Below are 27664 nucleotides of genomic sequence, written 5' to 3'. Positions count from 1 at the left end.
CACGCACAGATCAAAGGCAACAGCATGACTTATCGTGAAGAAATGTACACACACATACTCATTCCCAGCTACATTGTATGTGGAAATGTAGACATTCTAGTTATATTTTAACCCTAAAACAGAAAAACAGACTATATATTTTTCACAGCAATATGTGTCATTTGGCAATCACACTATTATTATAGTGATTTTAATTACAGATTAATTTTATTTGTTCCACAGACAACTAACATTATGTCGTAGAAAACATTCCACTTACCCAGTTAATGGGAAACAACATCAATAGCACACTTACACCTAAATCACAAAATAGTAATATGGACCATATTTCTTGCACAAAGTAATGCAACAATAAATGGTAAACACAATGCCGCTGGTTCATAATATAGAATGCTCATGCTCATAGATTATCGAAAAGGAGAAATTTCCCTCAGAAATATTAAACTATAAATGAAATGTATGCTTAAGAACTCCTTAGAAATATATTTTAATTATTGTTGAGTTACCTGTGAAATAGCAATGGTGATGGTGACTGCTTGACTTAAAGAAACCAAAAATATTTTTAATTGTTTTAGGCACAAAATCAGGATCAAACCATCAAAAAGAACCCACCTCTGTAGCCCACATTTTCCTTTGTCCTTCCATTTGAAAATCATCAGCCATCTTTTCTTGCTTTGGTGGTAAATGCAATGACTTTGATCTATTTCTGTGGACAAGTATTTGAAGCACTCCTTTTAACATGATGATAACCAGAAAATACAGTATAGTATGGGCTACAGAGCATGGTTAGTGTTTGCACATACTACAGGCAAACAACAAACAACATTAAAATAAGTAAAAATAATTAAGAGAAAAGCTCAAAATACAAAAGAAACAATACAAATATATGCACTCTTATTTATGTGCACCTGTCCAAAGACAAGCAGCAGCATTTTGTATATGTGCAAGTACAGCGAGACTGAGGCCAAAAGATCTTACCCCAAACAAATCATAGGACTAAGTTGTCCAAATTATTGAAGAGAGATTTATAAAGAAATGTAGCTATGTTCATGAATAATTGAAGAAAATTGAGGAGAGATAAAGGAAGGACGCACCACATGCAGTGTAATCCATCCATTTGCTACTGCTTTATCCTTCACAGGAGGGTCGCGCCAATCTCAGCTGATAGAGCGATAGGCAGGGTACACGCTGGGCCACATAGAGACAAACAACTATTCAACCATTCACTCTCATAGTCAATTTAGATACATACCTTACATACCTGATCCCCATGTTGCCTGTTTTTGGACCGTGGGAAGAAGTTGGAGAACCCGGAGAAAACCTACACACACTGGGAGAACATGCAAACTCTATGCAGAAAGACCCTTGTTCCAACTGGGGCTTGAACCCGGCTCCTCTTGCTGCAAAGGCAGAAGTGCTAACCACTACACCAACTGCTTTACAGTAATCCGTAATCCTTTGCCTCAAGAGGGAGCTTGCTTTTGACAAGAGTTTATAAATCCCATCACCACTATGTCAAAAATTATGCAACAAGAAAACAATGAAGCATCATTAAAAACTCATCAAAGGCATCCTAAACATAAAGAAATCCATCCATCCATTATCTACCGATTTATCCTATACCATATCTTCATCCTGATGGTAAATGTTCATATCCAAGTACAGATGCAGCAGATCTGCAATCATTTTACAAACCAAATTAACATTAAACATATTGTATGAATTATGCCAGACACATGAAGTACCTAATAGTTAAATGTTAATTTAATGGTATAGCAGCAAGTGTAGAGCTCTGATTCACTCAACACACACAAACTTGTTCTTATGTCTTACTGAGAACACATCATAGACATACAGTTGAAACCAGAAGTTTACAAACACTATATAAAAAGACACATATGCTTTTTTTCTCACTGTCTGACATGAAATCAGACAATCACTTTTCCTGTTTTAGGTCCGTTAGGATTACCAAAATTACCTCTATTTGCTAAATGCCAGAATAATGAGAGAAGGATTTATTTTTTTACTTTCTTCAAAGTCAGAAGTTTACATACACTAAGATTATTATGCCTTTAAACAATTTGGGAAAGCCCAAATGAAGATGTCATGTGTTTGGAAGCTTCTGATTTGTTTGTTTATATGTTTATTTCGGTCATGACATTTAGATCACTCATCACCCAGCAGTGCAGTTCACACAATACACATAACCGAAAGGGAAAGCGGGAGAAGCAAAAGCTTATCTAGTCCCGCCCCCATTATTATCATACATTTCATTTCATTTTTTTTTTTTTTTTATCACATTTGACAAAGAAAGCATCAGGTAGCACTCAGAGATATAGTCTAGCTCTAGACAGTCAAATCAGACTCCATGTGTGTCTGTACATGTGTCCATGATATTCCGTCGCGCGTGACAGTCTCGACTTGTTGCCTGGGATATATTCAACTTCCCAAAAGTCACAAAATGATCCAATCGATAGAGGTCAATGCATCATTTTTTTTCTACCTTGAGTCATCCATCTCGTCTGTAGGATCAGCCTCGCTTTGCTTCTCCATTCTTTTCACGTGCTCAAGGGTTGTCAATGAACAGTGCCACTCCTCCCCCCACCTTTATTTCTTCTGTCAACATTGACCAGTTTGTATCCATCCAGGTAAAAATCTGCGCCTTTATCTTCATTAATCCACGTTTCCGACACCGCAATGATGTTGAAAGCATTTTGGAAGTGTTGCAGGTATTCCTTAATGTGGTCGAAGTTGGTGTATAGACTCCTGCTATTGAAGTGAATGAAAGACAGTTTCCCATCCATCTCAATGCATTTGTTAAGCTGGTCTTCAGTGGAGTACTGATAGGTTTATTGACAACATTTGAGTTAATTAGAGACACACCTGTGGGTGTATTTTAAAGCACACCTGAAACACACTGCTTCTTTGTGTAACATCATGGGAAAAGAAATCAGCCAAGATATCAGGAAGAGAATTGTGGACTTGCACATGTCTGGTTCATCCTTGGGTGCAATTTCCAGATTGATTCAGAAACAGTATGCTTCGGGTCATTGTCCATTTGGAAGACCCAATTTTTGCCAAGCTTCAACTTCCTGGCTGATGTCTTGAGATGTTGCTTCAATATTTCCACATAATGTTCTTCCCTCGTGATGCCATCTATTTTGTGAAGTGCACCAGTCCCTCCTGCAGCAAAACAACCCCACAACACGATGCTGCCACCCCCATATTTCACAGGTGGGACGGTGTTCTCAGGCTTGTAAGCTTCCCCCCTTTTTCCTCCAAATGTAACAATGGTCATTAAGGCCAAACAGTTCAATTTTAGTTTCGTCAGACCGCAGGACATGTGTCCAAATATTAAGGTCTTTGTCCCTGTGTGCATTTGCAAACTGTAATCAGATTTTTTTAGGTTTATTTTGGAGTAATGGATTCTTCCTGGCAGAGTGGCCTTTCAGCCCATGTGGGTACAGTACTCATTTCACTGTGGATAATGACACGCTCTTACCAGCTTCAGCCACCATCTTCACAATGTCTTTTGCTTTTGTTCTTGGGTTGATGTGCACATTTTGGATCAAAGCACGTTCATCTCTGGGACACAGAACCCGTCTCCTTCCTGAGCGGTATGATGGCTGGACATTCCCATGGTGTTTATACTTACGTATAATTGTTTGAACAGATTAACGAAGCACCTTCAGGCATCTGGAAATTGCACCCAAGGATGAACCAGACGTGTGCAAGTCCACAATTCTCTTCCTGATATCTTGGCTGATTTCTTTTGACTTTCCCATGATGTTACACAAAGAAGCAGTGTGTTTCAGGTGTGCTTTAAAATACACCCACAGGTGTGTCTCTCATTAACTCAAATGTTGTCAATAAACCTATCAGAAGCTTCCAAACACATGACATCTTAATTTGGGCTTTCCTAAATTGTTTAAAGGCTTAATAATCTTAGTGTATGTAAACTTCTGACTTTGAAGAAAGTAATAAAAAATTGTCCCAAAAAATTTTTCTCTCATTATTCTGGCATTTAGCAAATAGAAATAATTTTGGTAATCCTAACGGACCTAAAACAGGAAAAGTGATTGTCTGATTTCATGTCAGACAGTGAGAAAAAAAGCATATGTGCTTTTTCATATAGTGTTTGTAAACTTCTGGTTTCAACTGTAATGCTTACCGTAGCCTCTTTCTCTAACCTAAATCAACACAACTAAGTGTCCTCTGCCAAATCTTAGCCTAACCCTAACCCTTAACTCAACCTAAAACGAATTAACCCTGAAAAAGCCCTTTAAATGTCCTCATTCAAAAAAACACACACACATGCATTGTTCAACTGAACTTAATATTAATTACTCATTTAATAAAAAAAAAAAATATTTAAAACAACAACAACAAAAAAATGTTGTTTTGCTTTTCTTAATAGTTTGTGCAATAGTGGTTAATTGGACACTTGGCCCTTTGCCCTATGTCAACTGAGATTGGCCCCTCAACCCCCATGTGGAGGATAAAGCAGTAGAAGATGAGTGAGTGAGTGAGTGAGTGAGTTAGTGAGTGAACTAGTCTTGTTATTTCTAGCTCTGTCCATAAGGTGGCAGTGTTTTCAAACATCTCATATTGCAGCGTGTGATGAGTTCATGCTTTTTTCTGACATTAAAAGGAAATAATCAGGAAACCTCTATTGTTACTTCCTGTGAGGTCTTATACAACGTAATCAGCAGGTTCTCCAATATTATATCACAAATGACCTCAGGCAATCTCTTTATCTCGGATTCTCACTGCAACAGGTCCCCTTAAGTCTGAAGTCTGAAATCTTAAATTGCACAAGATGTTTTATGGAAACACCTTTGTCACAAACCATTTTTTCATTTTTCCTTTCATTATGAAAATCGACTGAACGAATGATACACAGATTCACTTGTACATAATAAAGCCACTACAGTATATGCCTGTAGTTTGGGATAAATGGCATTTCTAACTGTATAAACTGTTGATATATTAAGTGTTTTTCACACATGGTAGCTTTCCTTGTGCTGTTTCTCAATGGTTGTAATGCATGTGTTTAACCTGAGGAGAAAATATCTGTTAGAAAGACGGTGTTCTTGTAAACAATTGTGAAAAGGTTATAGAAGAATACACTGGTTACATCACTGTAGCGTGTGCCGTTGGATGAATTTACCAGTGGCGGCTCGTCAATAGGGGGGCGCCCCCATCAAAATGCAGACACATGAAGGAAACCTCTGTCAATCATAAATAATTCCAAATAATTATGGAATTGAAATGGATTACTATCTCGGAAACTCAAAGCAACCTCATCAACCCTGACATGGGATTCCAAGATGGTTGGTGCCACATACAAACACTGTTAATCACACTTAAATGGGAAGCTCATTATTGCACAAAGAGATCTGTATGCAAAGGCCGTAAACACAAACCAGAGGAGTTACAGAAGTGTCGGTCTCTCTCACAGATCACTGTGTTGACATCATGCTGAGAGGTTATTATGGAATTATTGATCAAATAGAGAAAGTAGACCTCTGCCAAGCCTGCTCAGTGTTAGTACTCTCCCCTATCTCACAAGGGAGAGTAATTTACATACAGAATAAAAATACACAGAAAGGAAGAAAGCAGTGCGATGAAAGGATAAACACTGGTTAACACTCTAGATAAAAAGAGATAAATAAAAAGATATTAAAAGATAAAGACGGCATCACATAAAAGCAAGTCTATAAAAATGAGTTTTAAGAAGAGATTTAAAAGATGATACTGAGTTTGCAAGCCTTATTTCCTCGGGCAGGCCGTTCCAAGGCCGAGGCGCTCTGAAGGTTTTTAGCCTCGGCCTAAATTGAGCAAGAATACTCAATTATTTGTTTGATTGCGAAAGAGTTGATCATGCAATTGTGTAATTATATTACAAATGCACTGGAAATTTCTTTCCAATTTTTTTCACTGCATTCCAGTGACTTCCTAATTTGTGGTTCATCTATTACCACAAGGAGGCAGCAGAAGCAAGAATTTCATCAGTGGACTGACTGCAATTGACCAGGGTCTTTGAATGCATCTCATTAACGGTGAACCCTGCATTACTTTCACTAGTGCTTATTTGTCAAAACACATTTTTTGACAAATATTCTCTACAATATTCAAATAGCATGCCCATCCCTAATTCCAGCTGTGTTATCACATCCACCTGAGAAAATCAAGTCTGCTCAGACCTGACAGTCTGCATACCAAACACATAGCTTCCTCTGTTGCGTCACACTCTTCTCCCACAATGCAGCACACAAAGGGAATGAAGCCTTAGGTCACAGGTGGGGAAAATTAACTGTGGGCGGTGATACAGCGTCAAAACTCAAATACATACTTTGAATACATCATCTTTTCAAGTGCGTGTAGATTGTCATTCCTACACGTCATTGTTCTCCAAATGTCACTGTAGACATTCTTGGATTAGAGACTTCTTGGATTAGAGGTGACACAGGAAATAGAGATCCAGTGGCATGCACAGTGAGGATCACAGTTCCCTTCTGCCCCTGCATGACAGCGTCCCAATGGATTTCCAAATGTCGGATTTCCAGCTGTAGCCAGAACCTGGAATTCAGGGGGTCAGGGGGTGTTTCTTCAACAGGAACGCCCCCTTAACTCGGATTTCGAACTCCAAAACTTGGAGCAACCTCGACAAACCCATCATAGGATTCAAAACTGCTACTTTTAGTACTGCTTTATTCTTAACCATAGACATGTTGCTACACAGTTTATGCACAAAACACCACAAAGAAGGTTGTTGTTGACTGGTATTGGCATCCATACGTTTCTTTCCAAAATCTCAATCGAAACACGGTGAACTCGGGGGTGACCTCGCTCCCACTTCCGACCTCTGACTTCCAATGTGAATGGAACGAAGCAAAAGTCAACTCAAGCTTCAATAGTGATATCCATAGTCTACTACTTACCGTAAATACTTAATAGGTGACAGCCTCTCTCACATTGTCATCATTTCAGGTTTCAAGCACTCAGTACATTTACAGTTTAAACTACAGGCATACGACGATGTGAGTCATTAATTGAACATACACTATTTGTCCACACCTGTTATTGAATTCAGGTGTTTCAATCAGGTTTTGGACTCTAGGCCCCTTATTGCCAATGAAGGTTGTTGACAGGATCTAGAAGTGCAACCGTTTTTGTTCCATATTAATAAGTCAAATCTACAAAGACCCTTCATAAGCTGCTTAAAGAGCATTGTAACTTTTAATTTTTGTTTCTGTTGCTTGAGTAATTTGATATATTCACTTGTTGGATTCATATCTTGGGTTTTTGTGTGATGCATAGTGAACTGCGGTTGAACTGTGTGGTTATAAGTCACTCTTCCTCCTTCCATCTTGACATGTTGCTATTGATAAAACTGTCAAAGCTATATTTTTTCTTGGACACCTCTAAACTTTGACAGTTTAGAGAAAGTGGGAGGAGAAAGAGCTATATCATATGTCATTTCTTGGCTAAACAAACCTAGCATGAGGAACAATCTACATTTAAAGCAGCCTAGGAAAATACATACTCCATAAATAAGTGTTATTAATATAACAGGTTCAAATTATGACTAATAACCATGTTGACATGCAAACATGTGTTTTTCACAGAGCTGTATACACTGAATGTTGTATTAGGTTCATACACAGCATTTTCATGAAGCATGCTAATGCTACATGTCATTACTGAGCATTAGCGCCAAAACTATAGACAGCATGTGTGTGTGTGCAAAACATGACTTTTAATGACATTCTGAGTGAATCCAGCCGACTGAGACCAACTCAACACTTTCTCAACACAGTGTTAGCATGTGTGTATCTGTGTTGACTGAATATAATGCAGGAATGAGTCAGTAAATACCAGACTACACATTTACTGTCATTTTTGAACAACTGATTATATACTTCTAGATGAAACCAGAGACAAACAAGAATTAGGGAAACAAGGTACCACAGTTAGCAGACGATGGTTGGTTCATAAATTAGTGATGCACGATATTGGACTTTTTGCCAATATCTGACATATTGGGAGTGCTTGGACTGAAAACCTATACCGATATACAGTATACAAGGTCATTTAGTCTGCTCCGTTGTGAAATTAACACCCTATTTTGCATGCTCACGTCACAGCAGGTGTAGAAATAAATTTTTCTTTCTTGCACAAGATAAACATAAGAGATAATAACTGTAGAGGGCGCCAGAATAGAAGTCAAGGAGGGAGGAGCTTATTCAGCCTACTGCTTTTGTCATTAATCAAATCGGGCAGCATGGTGTGCTCATAATATATTTCAAAACCATTATCAGCCAATACTGATATCGTGCATCCCTAGTTCATGTCACTCTAACTGCCCCAGTTCATCGGCTTCTGAATTAGGAAAATTAAGAAAGCATTGATGGACATTTCTCATTAATGGTTCATTACAGTACATGTAACAGTAAAGAACATTATCCTCAACAATCTGTGCATGTAGTTCTGCCTTTGTTCACATTGTCTTCCTTTATCATGAACATAAACACAAATATTTGGCAACATGACTGTGAGAAAGCAAACAATAAACCACGACATTAATACGTAGCTCTGTGATTATTTTCAGCTTTACAACTACAAAAACAAATGCAGGACAGAGATGAGTGAGAGATTAGCATACCAAAGTTGATGCTGTAATAACATAAGCATTTTATTGACCAAAGACAAAAAGGGACAAATCTATATACATTGATATATATATATATATTATATATATTCCCAGCACCCCGTCATCTGGAATTTAAAAAAAGAAGGAAATAAAGGTTTGTTTGTTTTTTTAAAAATCCCGGTTCCATTGTTTGACATTTTACCCCAATGTCCCAGAGTCACTGTCCATTTGAAGGTCCACAGTTCCAATTCATCCAGTCACACACCGGTATAAAGTGAAAGGAAGTAGATGTACAAAAGGAAAATAGGGTATATGAGAAGAGGCTTCTTGGTTTTGAACTCATCTCCGACAAGCAGTGACGCAGCGCTGTAAGCAGCCCAGAAGACTCCCAACAGCTGCAACATAAAAGCAAGACAATGTATTGTTAGCTTCAGTGTACACTTGTGTCATTTTATGCACAAGTTCCCTGCTTTATCTGTTAAACAGCCAATATAACTGTAAAATAAAGTTTGTAAGGTTTTGTCTCCTGCGCCAAAGTCCAAAGGACTTTGAAAGAATTTGATTGCAGAATTTCCTTTTGAAGAATTTCACACAGCAGCGTCACAAAATAACACATTTAAACTTAAAACCCATCTTCTGAGGCTAACTCCACCAAATACCTGATTTTGAAAAATGTCAAAAGTGGGCTGAGAGAGGGAGGGAGAGAGAGAGAGAGAGAGAGAGAGAGGGGAGCAGTGCAGGGGTGTGGTCTGGTAGTGAAATCTGACACTGAGTTGCAGCTGCATGAGATGCTCAGTCAGACCAGCCTCTCAATCGCACACTGCACTTCAAAAGGTGGTGAGAGAAAGACAACGAAGCAACAGGTCGGGCATTTATGAAGGGGGAGGAGCCTGGGACAACAAGCCTGGTGCTGATTAGATAAAAATGGGATGAAAGAGTAGACAAAGAAAGCCAATGGCAATATCTGAATGATTCAATTTCATGATTTGTAATTTCGATACTTTACACTAAAGACACTGGTCTACACGTGAAAAAAGTGGTTTAGGGTTTAGTTACTCTTTAAAGTATTTGGGGAAAATATATGGAGAGGGGGGTGAAGGAGCAACACATAGGACTACAATTTACTATTTATATCATAGACAAATACATATTAAGACTTTTATAATTGATTTGAGTGTTTTCTGGTTTGATTCAGTTGTGGAACACACAGAAAAAAAAAATCCAAGAGTGAAGGAAGCTTTGCTTCTGGGTGCAACCTCCACTGCTATTCAGCTAACAACTGGCAGACAGGAGGGAAGCTCCATGTCACACAAAAATTTACAACAATAGGGCAAACGGGCCATCCCATCAACTATCATTATCTCTCTTCACTACTACTGTGTGGTCTTTGACTCACTTTGATTAGTGTAGAGACAATTTCAAACACCCTGATCACCAAAAGCAGAGGAGCTATGACGATGAGAGGGAGAAGGGAATATCCAATCACTCCGAGAACCTGGCCGTATGAAACCTAACAAAAAAGAAAAAACAAAAAAAATGTTGATGTTGTACAATAACATGTTAACAGTCAGGTGTGAGGATATTTAGAGAGGCTGCACTGACCTCACCACCAAGAACACGGGCCAGCAGGAAGATGGTCAGTGAGCCAAATATCCAGATGGTGATAATCCAAGACACAACCTGAAAAATAAGTCCAGCATCAACTGTGATAATCGTATACCATCAATATCATGTATCATGTGAACAGTTGAGATTTATTTTTATTCAATCACACACGGAGACCCGTGTGATGTTACCATCATTACTAGTCACCTCTTACAGAAACTGTATATATAAGAAAAGTATCTTCAAAGATGAATAAATATGTGTGACATTGTTTTGTTTGTTCAGTTTATCACTTCAGGTAAAATGAAAGGGACAGCTCTAGAAAGAGACTTTTTTGTTTAGATAAAAATTAATGCAAAGTTTTCAACCAATATATTTCTTTTGATATGTATGTATGTATGTATACAAAGAGCTCCAAAAAAAATAAAATAATAATAATAAATAAATGGAATGCAGGGTTTCACGGTTTGCCTGAGCAGGAAACAGGCAATGACAATTATTTTGGACCACTGTATCTGTATCCAGTGTCACAAACAGTAGCCATTTCAAAGCAAAAGCACTGTGTTTTAGTTTCACTTCCCTGAATCCATTTATTTTTGTCTAAAAGGCTTTTATGATGCTTTGTCTGTTCAGTGTTTCTCTGAGTTAAAGGTGCAAGCCCTGTGACTTACTTCATTTTCACATATACTTTATTAATCCCCTTAGGTAAATTATTATTTCCGGGTACCTTGGGTTACCCTTTTGACCTGGTGGGGACTTGAACCTGCGACCCTCCAGTTACAAGCCAAGTTCCCTTTCCACTTGGCCTCAATTTTTAAAAAAAAATTATTTCTATACTTTTTTTTAATTTCCAATGTATTTACTTTACTCTGTAAAGCACTATGAATTGCCTTGTGTAAGAATGGCACAATAAAAATAAACTTATCTTGCCTTTTATTATGAAATATTTGCAGCACAGTTAGATGCATGACTTCAATACTGAAGTGTCCTGATATTTAGTATTGTTAATGGCAATTTCTGCTAACACAGCTATACTTTTTTAGGTTCTGCTCACCCTGAACTGGCCATAGATGGATATCATGGAGAAGAGCAGCACTACGGCCAGTGGGCCCCAGAAGTCCGGGTTGTCTCTGACCACCTGCCGGTTATAGCCCAGCGATGGCACTGGCATCAGCACACAGCGGATCTTGTAATAGATGTCCTTCAAGTCGATGTCCAACTCCTCCCTGCTCAAACACACACATATGCTATGATGACTAAAGTCTTACACACAGACCAGTTGGATTTAAATAATTTTTACATAAGAGCTGTATAAAACAGCAACAAGAAAAATTGCCATCACAACTGTTTAGCCCTATGAATTAGGGATGACGCGATACCATTTTTTCTTGTCCTGACCTATACATTACATGTCATTTAGCAGACACTTTTATCCAAAGTGACTTACAATGGAATTGAGTACAATCAGCCAGGGGTGGAGTCGAACTTGCGACCAGCTAGGCTATTAAAGTGTAACTAGGCAAGGTGGGTACATACTCACTACTAGAGATGTAACGATATGAACATTTCATATCACGGTTATTGTGACCAAAATTATCATGGTTATCAATATTATCACGGTATTGTTAGATGTGTTCAAAATGTTCAAAAAGTACTGAACACACACACTGAAATCTTTTAACAGTTTTATTTTAAAAAAAAATGTTTATGTTATATGATGATTATTATTATTATTATCATCTGACTGACTGACGCGCACACACAGGTCCTCACTTAAGTAGCAGCGGTCGTACACAGCATAAAAATAAAATAAAAAACACAGAAACAAACAAAAACAAAAAAATAAGATGGACTGGCCTCAGAGAAGGTTATGGACGTTATGACCACAATGTTATTATTATTTAAGACCCTCCCCCATTCATATTACCTAGTTCTGATTAACTGATGTAAATAAACAAACTTTTTTCAGTCCTGTCCCCACTGCTAAAAACATCCTAGAGGAAACACAACATGAATACAGTATATATATTAATTATAACCATACTTAAATTAAATTTGGTGCTCAATAAGCTCACAGGAGGAAAGACTCCCAATAATCCACAGCAAATAATGGTAACTTTTCTTACACAAAAGAAGAAGACACAGATTTTTCTATTTCAAAAAATTATTCTAAACATCCTCAGTTACATGAAACAACAAACCAAGTTGGGTTTGTAAACAAAAACCAAAGCTCTGGAACACTGACTCACAGAAGAGGTTTGATCTCCTCACTGTCGTCCTCCTCCACCTCCAGCAGCCATCCATAGCCTCGTTGCCTCAGGAAAGTGGTGGCATACGGGTCTTTACTGCCATCACTATGCATGTTTAGTTTTATGTCTGGGGCCGATATGGTGCCGCTGAGTTCTGTAAAGAACATTCATTCATTTACACATACATTCATCACATTTTAATAATTTATCTGCACTTCAGTCCATATTCTGACTGTGTTTCCTGTGTGCAGCTCAAGGGATAAAAAGACAACTGTACTGAGAAACACAGAGAAAGTCATGTGGAGCTAGATAAGCTTAAGCAGCATTGTGTGAGGTCATTTGACATTACCATGTACATGACATTAGAAAAAACGAATTATTGTGTTGGTCTGACTTAAAACAGACTTTCAAAATAAATAAACTTAATTCCTAAATGTCAGACTCAATCATAGATAATTGAGACATTGATAAAGAGATACTTCTCTTTATTAAAAATCTGGCTACACACACGTTAAGTAACTAATTATTTTTACGATCATTAATCTCTTGACTATTCTCTCAATTAAATCAATAGTTGTTTGGCCCAAATTGTGATAGTTGGCAGTTAATTTAATTATAAATTAATCCTTGCAGCTATGGTACATTATGTTTTCAGCATATATATATATATATATATATATATATATATATATACATACATACATACATACATACATAGACCTAGACATGAGGCTTTTATTGCCAAAAAGAACAGGCAGCTTTATCACCAGAGACAATGATGGGTCTCCTCCACAACTACCACTAAACACTGAAAGCTGTTACTGATGCCGAGGGAGGCAAAACAAAATAATGAGAACTATTGCTGTGTAAACTTTTTAAACGGGACTTTAACGATTTTGCTAAAATTATTTTTCAGCTATTCTGAATCACATTAAAAGGAACACAAAGAACGATTGTTTGTTGATGTTTTCCCATATCACTCATGTTTACTTTAAACATTGGTACACATCTCATGACCTTTGCCTGTTCGTGTAAATATGTAAATAGAACTGTGCCTCGTCTGTTTTTAACCTTATCTGTACTAATAAAACACTGTTTATAAAATGCCCTATGAAACACACCATGACATTACTAAGAAAAATAAACTTTTCTATTTTACTATTAAATCACCTCGTCACAATATCAAGTAAAACATGTTGGCTAATAATATGTGATATCTATAATAACACACACCACGGCTACTTTTAATAACAACACTAAGTAGTGTATTTCTTGCTGACCGACTGTGTTTATATCCTGAAATCTTGGAGCTCCATCATGACTCAAAACCAGACACGTAAACCGTGTTTAGCTGCTTTCAGGCCTGCTAGCTGCGGTGTTGTGTTAGCATTAGCATTGTTTTAGCCTACCTTCAGCCTCTGTCGAGGAGACGAACGTGAAGTCTCCATTGTTGGGAGAGAACTGCATTCTTAATCTACGGTCACTGCCTCGGGTCCAGAGAGAAATTGCATTAAAACAAGCACTTCAAACTGTCATTTTGTTGTCATTCCGTCTGCTGCTGCCATGGGTGTACAACAACAACAGGATACTGAACTGAAAAATGTCTGCCGACGCGTCCAGCTTCCGTGTTTAATTCCGGGTTCTGTGGCCAGTAGTTTTTGAAATAACTTTATTTTGCAACACAAATCTGGCAATACATTAGTAAGTAAACTATCGAATAATGTGCAATTAATTTGCTTATTCAAAGACATTGCCCGGACATAGCACTTCTGATCAGGACGTCGTATACCTCAACACAATCTCAAAATTAATAAGCCCTAAGAAAAAAATTAAAGCAATTAATTTATTACAATTCTACAACTTTGTAACACAATAAACTTCTATGGATGTTATATGTGTTGTGTTGCTTTTGATACCACTATGTTTGTTCTTTTGTAATTACCAATAAATACAATTATCAGCTATTTATTAATTTTTTACCTGTGTTTTGTGTCACTTTAATGTTATTGTACAGTACCTTGGGCAACTGTGTTGTTTTTAAATGTGCTCCATAAATAAAGTGGATTGGATTGGATTTTTAAACTGTCTCTGAACTTCCTCTGATGTCTGACACAGAATATTTACAAAGTGACATGAAGGTTATCTTTATTGAGCTCTTAATTATTTTCTTTGTTCTTTGCATTTATTACATTTAATAATGTAGGTTTGATGGAAAGTCTATGGAGTGGATCCTGACAGAGAGGATAAAAATAGACTCAAACACACAAACATGATTAATGGTTACCCAGCCACTTTACAATAAGGGTCACAAGGAGCATTAATAAAGGTTAACAATAGTTAATAAATGCTTAGTTATAATTAAGTAATGCTTATTCAGTACTCCCTTAAACAGTTAACGGTTACTGTGTAAACTGATGTTACCAGTAGCTTTAAAAATCCTTAAATAGTGTATGAATTTATACATTATTTAACCTGAATAACCCAATTAAATGTTTGATTTAAACATGAATTAACCACATTAGCATTATATACAAATGTTAATTAATGTATTCTTATTAAAAAGTGCTATTTATTTAATTTCCATCGTGGGATCCTGAAACCTGTATCTTACCTACTTAGATTATTATGAGATAGTGATCACTCCCAAATGTTGACTAGATCAGAAAATGCTAATACCTACTGTTTCATTTGATGTAAGTGTAAGATCTATTGCACATTCTGTATCATTTTACTGAGTTATTTTTCCATCATTAATACATACTACTAGACCCTCGCTCCCAACGACTTCTTGCACCACCAACCCATTTACATCTGTGTCTTTTTTCCCCCACAGAGTACAATGTGTGTTAAAATCTTCCCATACTTCTGCCTACTTTTTGCCTAAATCTCTGATTTGTGTTCCACTATTAATAGGATTGATTTTCACTGTTTAGTATAAATGAAAAAAAAGTTTTATTAATGGTATGTTTCATTGTTATTTAGCATATGACAATAAAGAAATCTTGAATTTGGAATCCTGTCCATTCCCCACTCGCCCTCCGCTGCTGTCCCTTCCAGTAGGTGGCAGCAATTCTTTTAAAAGATGTTTTTGTGCCAGCAACACAAAACGACAGTAGAAGAAGACTACTTAGTCCCGCCCCCTATGCCAAGTTGACCAATACCAGCAGGTTTTGCTGAATCACTCCGTTTGCCGCTAAATCTAAATGTACTGCAGCGTTTTTGTTGGCAATTCCCCGCAGTCTGGATAAAGCAACGAGAGTAAAATACGTAAGTTTTGACTCACTTTGTGTGTTTTTGACGTTTGCTATGTTGCCTCTGTAAAGTGACCTATATTACAACCACTGTGTGCAGCTTCCGTTTCTTTGCGTTACACGAAAGAAGACGGTGTCCACTTTTGTTGTTCTTTCTACAGTCGAAATCTGTCATATAGAATCTGCTTTAGCTGATAGCTGTTTATAAGAGTACGAAATTGTGTATTCCACTGTAAAAAAACATTAGTGTAAGCTGTCGATACGCGTACCTCTGTTTCTATTCTACATACATAATCCTATATTGAAACATATCAATTTAACATCAAACTGCTTGTTAATTAACGTTAAAAGGCTTGAAATACAAGTAGATGATTTTGACATCTCAATTAAGGCTAAATAGTAAATTCGGCGTAAGTTGTTCCCCAATAATTAATTTAGTTTCGGGAAAATCTTAACTGTGGACAACTGTTAGCGGTTAGATGTTGGGCCTGTCTTTTGCCAGACGCAAAGTGTATCTAATTCAATTGAATTAATTCTTATTCGGTCTTATTAATGAGTGTGACAACTGTCCATCAACAACGACGAGCCGCTTTCCCATTCACATTGTAGCCTTAAACTAGCCTAAACACTCATTGCCGGTTTTTTTGTTTTTGTTTTACAGCGTATATGATGACGTCATTACATTACAGCCGGATACATACATTTATTTTCTGTTTCATCCCAGGGGTTACTGATAGCAACGATGATTGATCTCTTCCTGTGAACCAACGTGTACCCAGACATTTAAGGAACTAAGTGAAAAATGTCCAAATGTTGATCAGTGTTTACCAAACGTGGAAATGATGAAGTTCCCAAATCTTTAGTTTTGTTTACAAACCAAAACTAATTTATTTGTTATATTGAGCAAAGAAATAGATATTAGCATGATTTATTTACTTGTCATGTAATTTCAGTATTAACTTGTACAAACTATGTTTGTCACACTTCTGTAGTTCTTTAGCTCAGTTTTTTAATGAAGGAAAAGAGTAATTTATCACCTGCTGTATATTTTAATGCAAATTTAAGTCAATTTAAGATTTGTGATTATTATATGTTCCTAGAATTAGTGTTATTTTCTTAATTCTTTCACAGGTGTGGTGTTATTTGGAGCTGCAGCTGAAATGGGAATCTCTGGACTTCTTCAGTTCATTAAAGATGCGTCAGAGCCCATCAGTGTGAAAAAGTTCAGAGGCCAGACAGTGGCTGTAGACACGTACTGTTGGCTGCACAAAGGAGCTTTTTCCTGTGCTGAGAAACTCGCCAAAGGGGAACCAACCGACCAGTGAGCATGTTCATTATTTTAAATGAATGAGAAAATATGTTTTTGACCTGTAATCTGAGTCAATGAATGTCCCTGTCTGATACTGGAAATTATAATTCTTCCAAACCCAGGTATGTGTGGTACTGCATGAAATTAGTGGACATGCTGTTGGCTTTTGGAGTCAAACCAGTGCTGGTGTTTGATGGGCGCAACCTACCGTCTAAAAAGGAAGTGGAAAAGGCTCGCAGAGAGTGAGTATTTCTACATGACATGTTTTGGACATTTTGACCAAACATATCCTAGAAGCGATACAGGACAAAACAAATCACAATATGATTTTTTATAGAATCTGATGTCGATATATGTCATGACATACATCGAGGATGTCAGCACATAATGGGATTTCTCAAACCAGCACTAAATACCCACTGTATAGCGTGTGTGGTATACTGTGTTGTGTTTCTACAAGTCTAGAGAAAACCGAATAGACCAGTGCTTCATAAAAAGTGGGCCTTAGAGGTGTTGCAGGTGGCCCTCAAACATGAATATAAAAATGTCCTCATATTCTAAATTCACTTGTTCTGGGGATAATCTAGATTAATATACATATAAAATGCAGTCTCGCATTGTTTTACAAAATGCAGATAGTATGGCGTATAAAATGTGAGTCTCACATTGTTTACATTTTCAAGTTATAAGTTGTGCTTATATATAAACACAACAAAAGGCTTCTCACTTATGGCCAGAATGGTAATGTGTCAGTCCCCCACACAACCACACCACAAAAAAACCTGAACTATCTCTTTAACTTGGACCTGTAGAAACCTGCAGAAACCCTGTCATTGCTGCTGTGATGAGGAGCTGAAACTTGGCTCCTAGCTCAAGAATGTTATTCTTCTGTACAAGCCTAATGACATGTAACACTAAAGGAATCTTTGATCTTGTTCTTGATAAGCACTTGGAGCCACCATTGAGAAAAGGGTAATGAAGCAGAGCAGAAAATAAATAAACGTCTGCAGATTGTTGCAGCAGCAGAGAAAGTGCAGCTACATTATGATTAATTTATGAGCAATCCTGCGAGGCTGCGGCAAACACAATAAGCCAGTGTTTTTCATACCTGGTCAGAAACACGCTCAGACAATGCTTGGATTGTTTGAAGGACCGCATTCCTAAACAGCAGCAAAACAACACAGTGAGTGTGAAGGTGTAGAGAGGAAGTACAGACGTGCAGACAAGTGAGATTAAAAAAAAGAACAAGGCAAAACACAAACCTCCATGATAGTCAACACTAATGACCCTAAGGCATTTAATAATAATCAACAACAGCATCAGAGTTGTCCTCATCTTCTATTTGCTGCTAACTGTGTTTCCACCTTCAACAAAAACACCATAGAAAAAGTTACACCGCAGTCTTTCTTTTGTAGGTTTGTAATTTTTCACAGTTTGACAAATGATTTGTCTCTCCTTGTTTGTTTTTGACTGACTTTACAAACTGTTGTTTTATTAATGCTCGTGTGTTGGAGTTTACCGTGTTCCAGTTGAGAAGTCAGAAATAGAAGCGTATGTGGGGCTAGCCATTGTTAGAAGCACAATGCTCTACATCGTATTTTGCACATACAAACTGCGTAGAAACATGTCTTTGGGAAACGGTTCAATGTGTACGACTGATTTACTGGAAAACAAATATGTCAGAGGTACCACTGTTTGTATAGTGACAGCCATCTTGGAATCCCATGTCGGGTTGTTGAGGTTTCTCCAAGTTTTTGAGTTAGAAATCTGGAGGTCAAGGTGCGTTCCTGTTCAGGAAAGAGCTTTAAGCTGGGAAACTGTAGAGGAAAAGCTAAGCTGATCTCAAAATTCACAGTCATGGGATGGTAACTCCTCATAGTAATAAGTATATTGCAATGGAATGGAAGCAGCTTGTATCAGAATTACAGGATAAGCCTGACAGGGAAATCCATGCTCAGTACCTTTTACCGTGGAAACGTCCAACTACAAATGGAACACACGACAATTCTCTTCTTCCTTTCAGACGCAGAGAAACTAACCTCCAAAAAGGCAGACAGCTGCTGCGTGAAGGCAAATTATCAGAGGCCAGAGACTGTTTTAACCGATGTGTGAACATCACACCAGCCATGGCTCATAATCTCATTAAGGTGAGCCTCAATGCTGTTTGTCATTTTTACCTGGATCTGAGACCAACTCACTCACGGTTTTAATACAGTAGTGTGTGAAGTCTGCCATCTCTGATTGCCTTGTTGTTATTTGTTTACATTTCACACCAGACTGCCAGGGCTAAGGGTGTGGACTGCCTGGTGGCTCCATATGAAGCTGATGCTCAGTTAGCTTACCTCACCAAATCTGGTTTAGCACAGGCTGTCATCACGGAAGATTCTGACCTGTTGGCGTTTGGCTGTAAAAAGGTAGGAATCATCAGACCCACATATATACAGTACACTTCCTGCTCAATATACACAGTATTAAGTATACATACATACATTTCACAGCGTAAGTACTTGGACAGTTGCAGTTATTTTATTCTACGAGCTCCGAGCTTCATTCAAATTGACTCAAAATAATGGACACTTTATTTAAATCAGATTATTTAAGTTGGCTGTCTTTATGCAGCCATTTTACACAGAACACCTAATGAAATGACTGGAGTGGGAGCTGATGTATGTTCTACACAACATTTGGACTAAGACACACATTTTGTCATTTTGTCTCTGTAGACCACCACAATGAATTTGAAATTAAACCAGACGTGACGAAGTGTGGACCCTCGGCTTTAACTTGCATAATTGAAGAATCGCATTGACCACTGAGGAATTATGAGCATTTTTATACATTAATGTTTATTTTCAGTGGCTCAAAATGTGGCTTTTCACTGAAAATCTCAACATGAGGTCCAAAGATATGTGAAGAAGGTCTAATTACTTACAGCCTGGACTGGACAGAGGGGAAACATGATTGCTTAGGTTGTGTATAGAAGAGTGGTGATACTTGGTTGCTGGTGAATCAGCGGGAGTGAGAGAAACATGGTTAATTATGGTCACTGATATGCAGCAAACCATGTGTGAAACAAACAAAAATCATTTACCCAACTCATCTGTTTGTTTCACAATCATAGGTGATCCTCAAAATGGACAAGCAGGGCAATGGTTTGGAGATAGACCAAAGTCACCTGGGCCGCTGTCGCAGCCTGGGGAACATCTTCACAGAGGAGAAGTTTCGATACATGTGCATCCTCTCTGGCTGCGACTATCTGGCCTCCCTGTACGGCATCGGCCTAGGAAAGGCCTGCAAGCTGCTTCGGCTCGCCACAGACCCTGATATCCTCAAGGTGAGACCAGCTGAGGATAATCCTTTTTTGTCCTTTGACTTCTAAAGGTGCTTCAAACGGTGGGATCAAACAACATGGCAATAGAGCCATTCATAATTGAAATTAATTTGTACACAGGAACAACAATTCTGTCTGCAAAGACCAAATGTTTTTAACCAGTCTGACTGGATGTCTCTGTGTTTGTGTGTCAGCATGTGTGTCATGTGTGGTGCAATTGAAGATAAATGGACAAATGTTGTTGTTTTAGAAACCAAATGTGCATTCATTTCAAATCTTTATAGACAAGATGCTCCTTATTAGTCCCACAGTGTTGACATTTATGTTGTCTCAACAGCAAAGACAGTACAGGTAATAAATAATAATAAAAAATGCTATGAATGTATACAGTAGGTATGTCTTTAAAACCACACGTAAATGTTTCAGAATTTTTTTTAATTCTCTGTGTCAGGTGATCAGAAAAATGGGTCAGTACCTGAAATCAAACCTAGTCATTCCTGAAGATTACATTGAAGGCTTCATACGAGCCAACAACACCTTCCTCTACCAGCTGGTCTTCGATCCCATCAGGAGGAAGGTCGTACCCCTCAACCCGTACCCGGAGCACATTGACCCGGCTACTCTCACCTACGCTGGACTGTATCCTCCTGATCTGAGTCACACCTGATAAAGTGTGACCTCTGATTTTAAAACATTTACAAAATGTAGAACCCCACATCTGGTGTTTTTTAGTGTAGTGGGGTTGTGTTGAGGTACTGACACATAGTGGGAGCTACCTGCTCTGTGTGTGCCCCCTGCACCGAGAACCAACCCGGCACAGGCAGGCACACAGTGAAAACATGGCTGCACAAAGCAAAAGAGACTTTAGCCACTTAAAAACAAACGGCTTGCTTAATAAAATCTAAGACGGATTAAGTCGTTATTTTAAGACCATGCAGTATTTGCTACTGTATCTCAACGTTAGATGGTCTTTTCTGACTGGAAGCTTAAGTTTGATAAGTAATATCAAAAAGAATATGTTGTTGCTCGTACCAAAATGCATAGAGAACATTTTTAAATTTGAACTTACATGATTTTAAATAGCTGATTTATGTATTTTGGTGCAGGGAGTCAAAGAGACAAAAACTTCACTTTCTTGTCGAAAAGGTCTCCAACAGTGAGATAAAGCAGTAAACATATTCTCTAGATATCGTTGACGTAAGCCAGCATCATTTTTTATGTAGGCACTTTTGTTAAGTTAACCTTTTTGTGGCTTTTGTGGCTAAAATCAGTTTTTCCTTGTGTTGTCACCGACAGAGGACAACACAAGTTGCCAGCTATGTGTCAGTACCTCCATTCAATCACACAAAAAACCCTAACTGTCCTGTGTTCTACCCTTGACTGTGTTGAACTCAGTAATGTTGGAGATGACAAAGGCTTTCAGATGGCCTTGGGAAACCTTGACATCAACACGATGGAGAGGATTGACAACTTCAACCCAGACAAACCTCTTCCACAGGTGACCATTCATAAGCGCTTAAAAGAATCCCAGTGATCCAAATAAGAGTTGCATTTATTTACAATAATGTTCTTGTCAGCAGTCTAAGCATCGCAGTCGGGGCTGGAATGATTCACCAGCGTCATCTGCGCCAAGTATTTGGCGTGTCGGCTCCAAACCGGCCCCTGCTGCCCCGCCCTGTTCTCATGAGTCTCCAGACAGACCATCCACCACCAGGGGGAAGGAGAGAGTCGTCAGCCTGGAAGGTCTGAGGCTGCCCTGCAGAGAGCTGCAGGTGAAAAGAGCAAGAGAAGGTGAGCTCATGTCATCTGTAATGTAATCTGATACACACACACACACACAGTTTTACCTTCTCAGTAGATAAACACACCACAAACTGAGGCTGCAAAAACTAATCGACTATTAAATGAATCCAAGATTTGTTCTGTTTTTTGTTTTTTTTGCTTTTTTTTTAAAAAAAAGAACAAAAAAAAGATTATTTTCTGATTTCTTTGCTCTGTATAACAAAGAAATAATGAGAGTTAATTAATTATGATTTGTTAACGTAAAACATTTGGTAACATCATCTCCAGTTTTGGGAAACACTGATCAATATTTTTCAAAACATTATCAACAAAACAACTAATCGAGAAAACTTGCTTTGAAATATTTTATTAAATAATATTTTAAATATTACTTTAATATTTAACACAACCACCAATGAGGTTGTATATTTGTTGGTTGGTTAGTAATTATTAGCAGAATTACACATAAACTTGATGGGAGACGGGGGCATGTATGTGCCAGTGGCTTGTAAAGACCTGCAGAAAAAAGTTTGAAAAGAACCACTGACTTGTGTAAATGTGAATGAAAGATTTCAAAAAACTGAAGTCACAAAATGACTAATTCTATTAGGATTATAGCAGCTATTGGGTAATCAGTCAATATGTTTCTTAAAAAAACTTTGTAGAAAGGTAAAAAAAAGCAGAAATGAACAATAAAGTTGACTTGATTTGACTTAAGAAGCTGATAAATAACTTCATTTTTATGTAAAAAACAAAATATAAAACTATGAATTGACTATGTAAATAAAGGAGTATTGGATTAAAAGTTGTTTTAATTGATCATTTGTTGAACCCTGAGGTGGATAATACAGAACAATTTTAGCGAATGTAGCTACAGTATGTTTAACATATGAAAAAAAACCTTTTATGCCAAAAAGAAATAACCATACAATGACTATATATACAGATTGGCTATTATAATGTGCGTATGTTTATTTATTTTACTGAACTTTTCTCCCATAGACCCTGGTGTATCAGAGCTGGACATGCTGCAGCAGTACCCCTCCTCCTCCTCCTCGTCTTCATCCTCTCAGAAACGATTTAAGACTGACCAGCAGCCTAACGGAGCTAAAGTAACCTGTCACTCCAAACCACGCAACCGCTTTGCCACGCTGCTGCAGAGGAGGAACCAGGAAGCTGAGGAGGACGACCAGGCCACATGTAGCAGGTGACATTGTACACATTCAACCACCATCTAATGATTGTTTTTCTTCACCCCATGGTCACCACTGGTTGAATACCGTGCTCAGCGGTGTGAGCCCCCTGCACTGAGAACCAGCCCAAGACATGAATAATCGCTCTCTCTGAAAACATGACACAAATAAAAAATGACTTTAGCCACTTTTATAAAAAGGCTCACCTAATAAGAACGGTGCCCGCTTAAGTTTGTAATATATTGCTCACCCTTCAGGACCAAAGTCCATAGAGAAAATCAGCAGTTTTAGTTTGTCAGTTTTAACACAGAAATCACAAAATAATACATTTGAAGTTACTGATGGAGGCAGCAGTTGATCAACCACTTCTGTGATCTATGACGTGAAATTGCTGATTTTCTCTGTGGGCTTTGGTGCAGGAAGTGAGCGATTTGCAAAATGTGTTATTGGAAAATACCGTCTAGCCGTGAAATAAAGCACTACACATATTCTTAAAATATCCTCGACATAAGCTTGTATGTTTCTTCTATGTGAGTCTTTTGTGAAGTTCCAGTCATTTGTTGTTGTTTTTTTGTACTTGGTTAATTTTTTTTTTCTTTTTCCATTTTTCTCCATGTCTCAGGCTGGTTCTCAGTACATACTCAGCACTGTTGGCCCTTTTCCATTATACAGTTCTAGCACTGCTCATCTTTTTCCATAATGTCATAGCACCTCCTCAAAGTGGGCAGGGTCACCATGCCGCGGCTGCGTGAGACTGCCTAACGCGGTTTGTAAAGCAGTTGTTTTCGGTGTAACCGAATAGATTTGTTGATGTGTTCACAAAACACATCAACAACTCCGTCTGACACAGTCACTGATCTGAAATACGACTGAACGGGTTGTGATTTGGCTCACGATCGCTGGCTTTCGGGCAATGCTGTCGCTAAATACGCCGGACTCGATGAACGCATGTTTGCGTGGTTTTTAACTGATTTACAGTTCGGTTTGATTCTTGTGTCGGAAGTCACAGTTGAGTCGAGTCGAGCCGAGTAGTGCTAGAACTGTATATTGGAAAAGCGTCATACTGTGTATGTCAGTACCTGCTACTACAACCACAAGAACCAGACCTATCCTTTTAAGGCTCACACTATTATTAAGGCTAATAGCTGTGTTTGTCCCCACATGTAGATTCTTCAGCAGCTCCGGCTCGTCAGCCAGTCAGAGCACTAAGGCTTGTGCTCAGGAGGACTTGAGTCACGGTGTAGAGTCCACATCTGTCAGTACCACTGAGGATAAGAACTCTCCCAGCACTCTGAACAATGACAGTGATGGTCCTGATCTTCCATCTCTGGAAACCCCCAGCCCCCCTCCATCACCCCGCACTACGTCCCCAGGTTCAGCCAGTCGGGGCCTCAGATTGTTCCACTATTCCAGCAGCTCTGCTTCTACAGAACGATCAAACACGCGCAAGTCAACCTCAGGACTCTTTGCCCTCCAGCAATTTCAGTATAAAAAAGAGAGTTTTCCCTCCTCTCCAAAGACACACACACCCTCATGTCCAGCCACCACTAATGGAAACTCGCAGGACAACCTTCCAGACTCCCCTCCTTCTCAGGACAGTGCCTACTTCTCCCAGTCCCAACCATATGACTCGTCCTACCAAGAGGAGGAAGTTTCCACCTATAGCTTCCCCTCCTCCCAGAAGAAAGACATCACATCTGTGTGTACACATCTCCCTTATGTTTATAAATACATGCTCATGTAGTCATATCAGCCTACACACACACACACACACACACACACACACACACACACACACACACACACACACACACACACACACACACACACACACACACACACATACATACATACATCATCATTATCCTCAGAGATTCATTGTTTATGAGTATGTGTGCAGAAAGCTGTTTAGGCAGCTTGGCTTTGTGTTCTTACATGTGTGTGTTTCCTGTGCTTCCTCAGGAAATGAATTCAGAGGCACAGCAGAGTCGTCCCACACACTCGGATAAAAGAGCTGCCAGTCTAGGATCAAAGGTGAGTCACAGCCAATCAGACGTGGGGATTTATCTGGGTTTAGATACCTAATGCAAACCTCACACACACACGCACACACGCACACACACCTGGGCAGTCGGTTAATAGCCAAAATATAGTAAAATAAAGCCTAAGAGAATAATAATTTGTAAACTTACATACTTACTCAATTCATTACAATAATAATTGGCAGATACCAGTTATAAAAGAAAAAAAAAAAAACTTCTCAGAAAAGTGTTTCCTGACATTGTCATAGTTTGATCCTAGTGCACTAGACACACACAGAGGTCAGAATTACAGTTGATGATGAATGAAGTTCATATGACTCCGTGGTTTAATCCAAACATTTTCTTTGTGCCTGGAGGTTTCTGGTCTGTCCAAACTAGAGTCCAAGAGCCATGACCGAGCAGCAAAGGTGTTGACGTTGGGTCCAGCCAGAGCCAGCGGGCTGAGGAAGAAATCTGTGGGATCAGGGAAGAAGGTCTCCTCCCCTAATAATGAGAACAGCCCTTGTGTCCAGTCCACCATCAGCGGCCTCTGGAAGAACTTCAGCTTCAAAAAGTACAAGAGAACAAAAAACACTTAACTTACACAAAACAAATCCAAGAAGTACGTCATTGTAATGACCAGCACAGGTCTTCAGGCGCACCTAGGTCGTTTTCACGCCTATTAGTCTCCGCTGGACTCGGTACAATTGGGGACTCAATGTTGGGGTTACAACATTCAGTGTTTGCTTTCATACTTCAGTGAAGCAACCCAAACCTTTTGAATAACGTATTCCCCTCCTCGCCTGAGGCGGCGCTGCATCAAGAATTGGTGAAGGAGAAGACAATACGACAACAAACAAGAAAACTCGCTCGTCTGTTGGTTAATGCAACTTCTGTTTCCTCCACATAAGGGGAAAACATGGAGCTACAGCAAATCCTATCGTTTTATGTGAACATACGACACATATACGCTGCAACAATGGACTCACACATTTCTCCCAGCTTTCATTCTACACACACGCAAGTTTTCCTATGTTTTCAGACGGACCAGAGTTCACTTCTTCAGTTGCACATTCACACCTCCCCAAATGAACCGGACTTTCCGAGCAAACGGAATAGGATTCAATTTCGAAGGGCTGGTGTGAATGCACGCTTTAAATCAAACCCGTCGCTAAAACCTGTAAAACCATGATTTGCTCATGTTGATTAGGCCTGGCATTTGTTTTCAATCCCAATTTTATACTTTTTACTGTTTATTTCTATACTGAAAGTTTGAGCCGTTTTTGTATTGACAGGAACCATTTAAAGACATAGACTCAATCAAACCAGGACCTGTACGCTTATGTAAACTCAGTGTTGATGAAACATTTGTTGAACCTTTGTTTTTCAGAGATAACCACAAGATAACGAGCTGTAAGGAAGGAACGCCAAAGCCCATGTCTCCAGTCAAAGACATGCTGGTCAGCTCAACAACAGACATGAACTTAATCAGCAGCTGCTGATGGATTCTTTGAATGTTTCACACAACTGTCTGTGTGGGAGTGAAGCTTTTTAACATACCACGTATGTCGACAGATTTCTCATCCACTTTTGTTTCTTAATGTGTTATTTTTAAATAAAGTCACCTGTCGTCTGATCCGAGTGTCACCGCCGTTCAGTCTCTGGTTTACTGTATTACACACAAGTGTGCGTGTGTGTGTGTGTGTGTGTGTGTTTGCGTAACTTTGTACATTGTGTGGCTTCATGTCACGTAGTGTAATGCAACAAAGAATGTGCAATGCATGCTTGAGTGTTTACTTAAAAAGCACGACCTGCATGCGAGCTGAAGAATGTGAGCAGAAGACTGTCGGCTTGTTGTGATGAATATCTTTGTTTTTTAATGTCAACTGTTAAGATTTCACCGATCGTTATCTGAAATCGCTCTTAGGACAATCTTAAGTAGTGCCATTTTAACAGTATTAAAGGTATTACACAGTATTTTTTTGAAGTGAGGCTGCATGAAATGAAGCGGGTGTGCCCCCTTCAGACGGACTGACAACGTGGCTGCCAGTGGGGACACAGTGAAAAACAACAACTCAACACCGGGCTTTTCTAATAATAAAGTCTATGATATCTTAAGAACATGTCTGAAACTTTATCTGAGCCTTTCTCTGACTTCAATCTCAAGTAAACTGCTCAGTGATTTTCGCTCACAGGAACACATGACACACTTCTACTTCTTTGTGGACTTTGGTGCAGGACAGGAAGTGGTATACGCACTTCCTGTC

At 38.7% G+C, this 27664-nt stretch overlaps 2 protein-coding genes across 2 annotated transcripts; one reads left to right on the top strand and one right to left on the bottom strand.

The window, feature by feature from the left end:
• Positions 1 to 7741: 7741 nt before the first annotated feature.
• Positions 7742 to 14071, bottom strand: yipf4 (Yip1 domain family, member 4). The gene is made up of 6 exons (XM_044046604.1): positions 13920 to 14071; positions 12511 to 12664; positions 11316 to 11487; positions 10259 to 10336; positions 10053 to 10166; positions 7742 to 9051 (listed from the first exon to the last, which is right to left on the bottom strand). Exons 1-6 carry the CDS (start codon positions 13975 to 13977, stop codon positions 8914 to 8916), a joined length of 714 nt encoding a protein of 237 aa, XP_043902539.1. The 5' UTR covers positions 13978 to 14071; the 3' UTR covers positions 7742 to 8913.
• Positions 14072 to 15697: 1626 nt separating this feature from the next.
• Positions 15698 to 27033, top strand: exo1 (exonuclease 1). The gene is made up of 14 exons (XM_044045086.1): positions 15698 to 15777; positions 16893 to 17082; positions 17193 to 17312; positions 19094 to 19217; positions 19347 to 19484; positions 20192 to 20404; positions 20853 to 21040; positions 21797 to 21899; positions 21982 to 22192; positions 23186 to 23390; positions 24544 to 25075; positions 25339 to 25410; positions 25775 to 25971; positions 26788 to 27033. The coding sequence occupies exons 2-14, from the start codon at positions 16922 to 16924 to the stop codon at positions 26897 to 26899; spliced, it is 2376 nt and encodes a 791-aa protein (XP_043901021.1). The 5' UTR covers positions 15698 to 15777; positions 16893 to 16921; the 3' UTR covers positions 26900 to 27033.
• The last annotated feature ends 631 nt before the right edge of the window (positions 27034 to 27664 follow it).

This window comes from Solea senegalensis, linkage group LG15 (assembly GCF_019176455.1).
Source record: "Solea senegalensis isolate Sse05_10M linkage group LG15, IFAPA_SoseM_1, whole genome shotgun sequence".
In the NCBI taxonomy this organism is placed as follows: Eukaryota; Metazoa; Chordata; class Actinopteri; order Pleuronectiformes; family Soleidae; genus Solea; species Solea senegalensis.
This window is presented reverse-complemented; position numbering and strand designations above follow the sequence as displayed.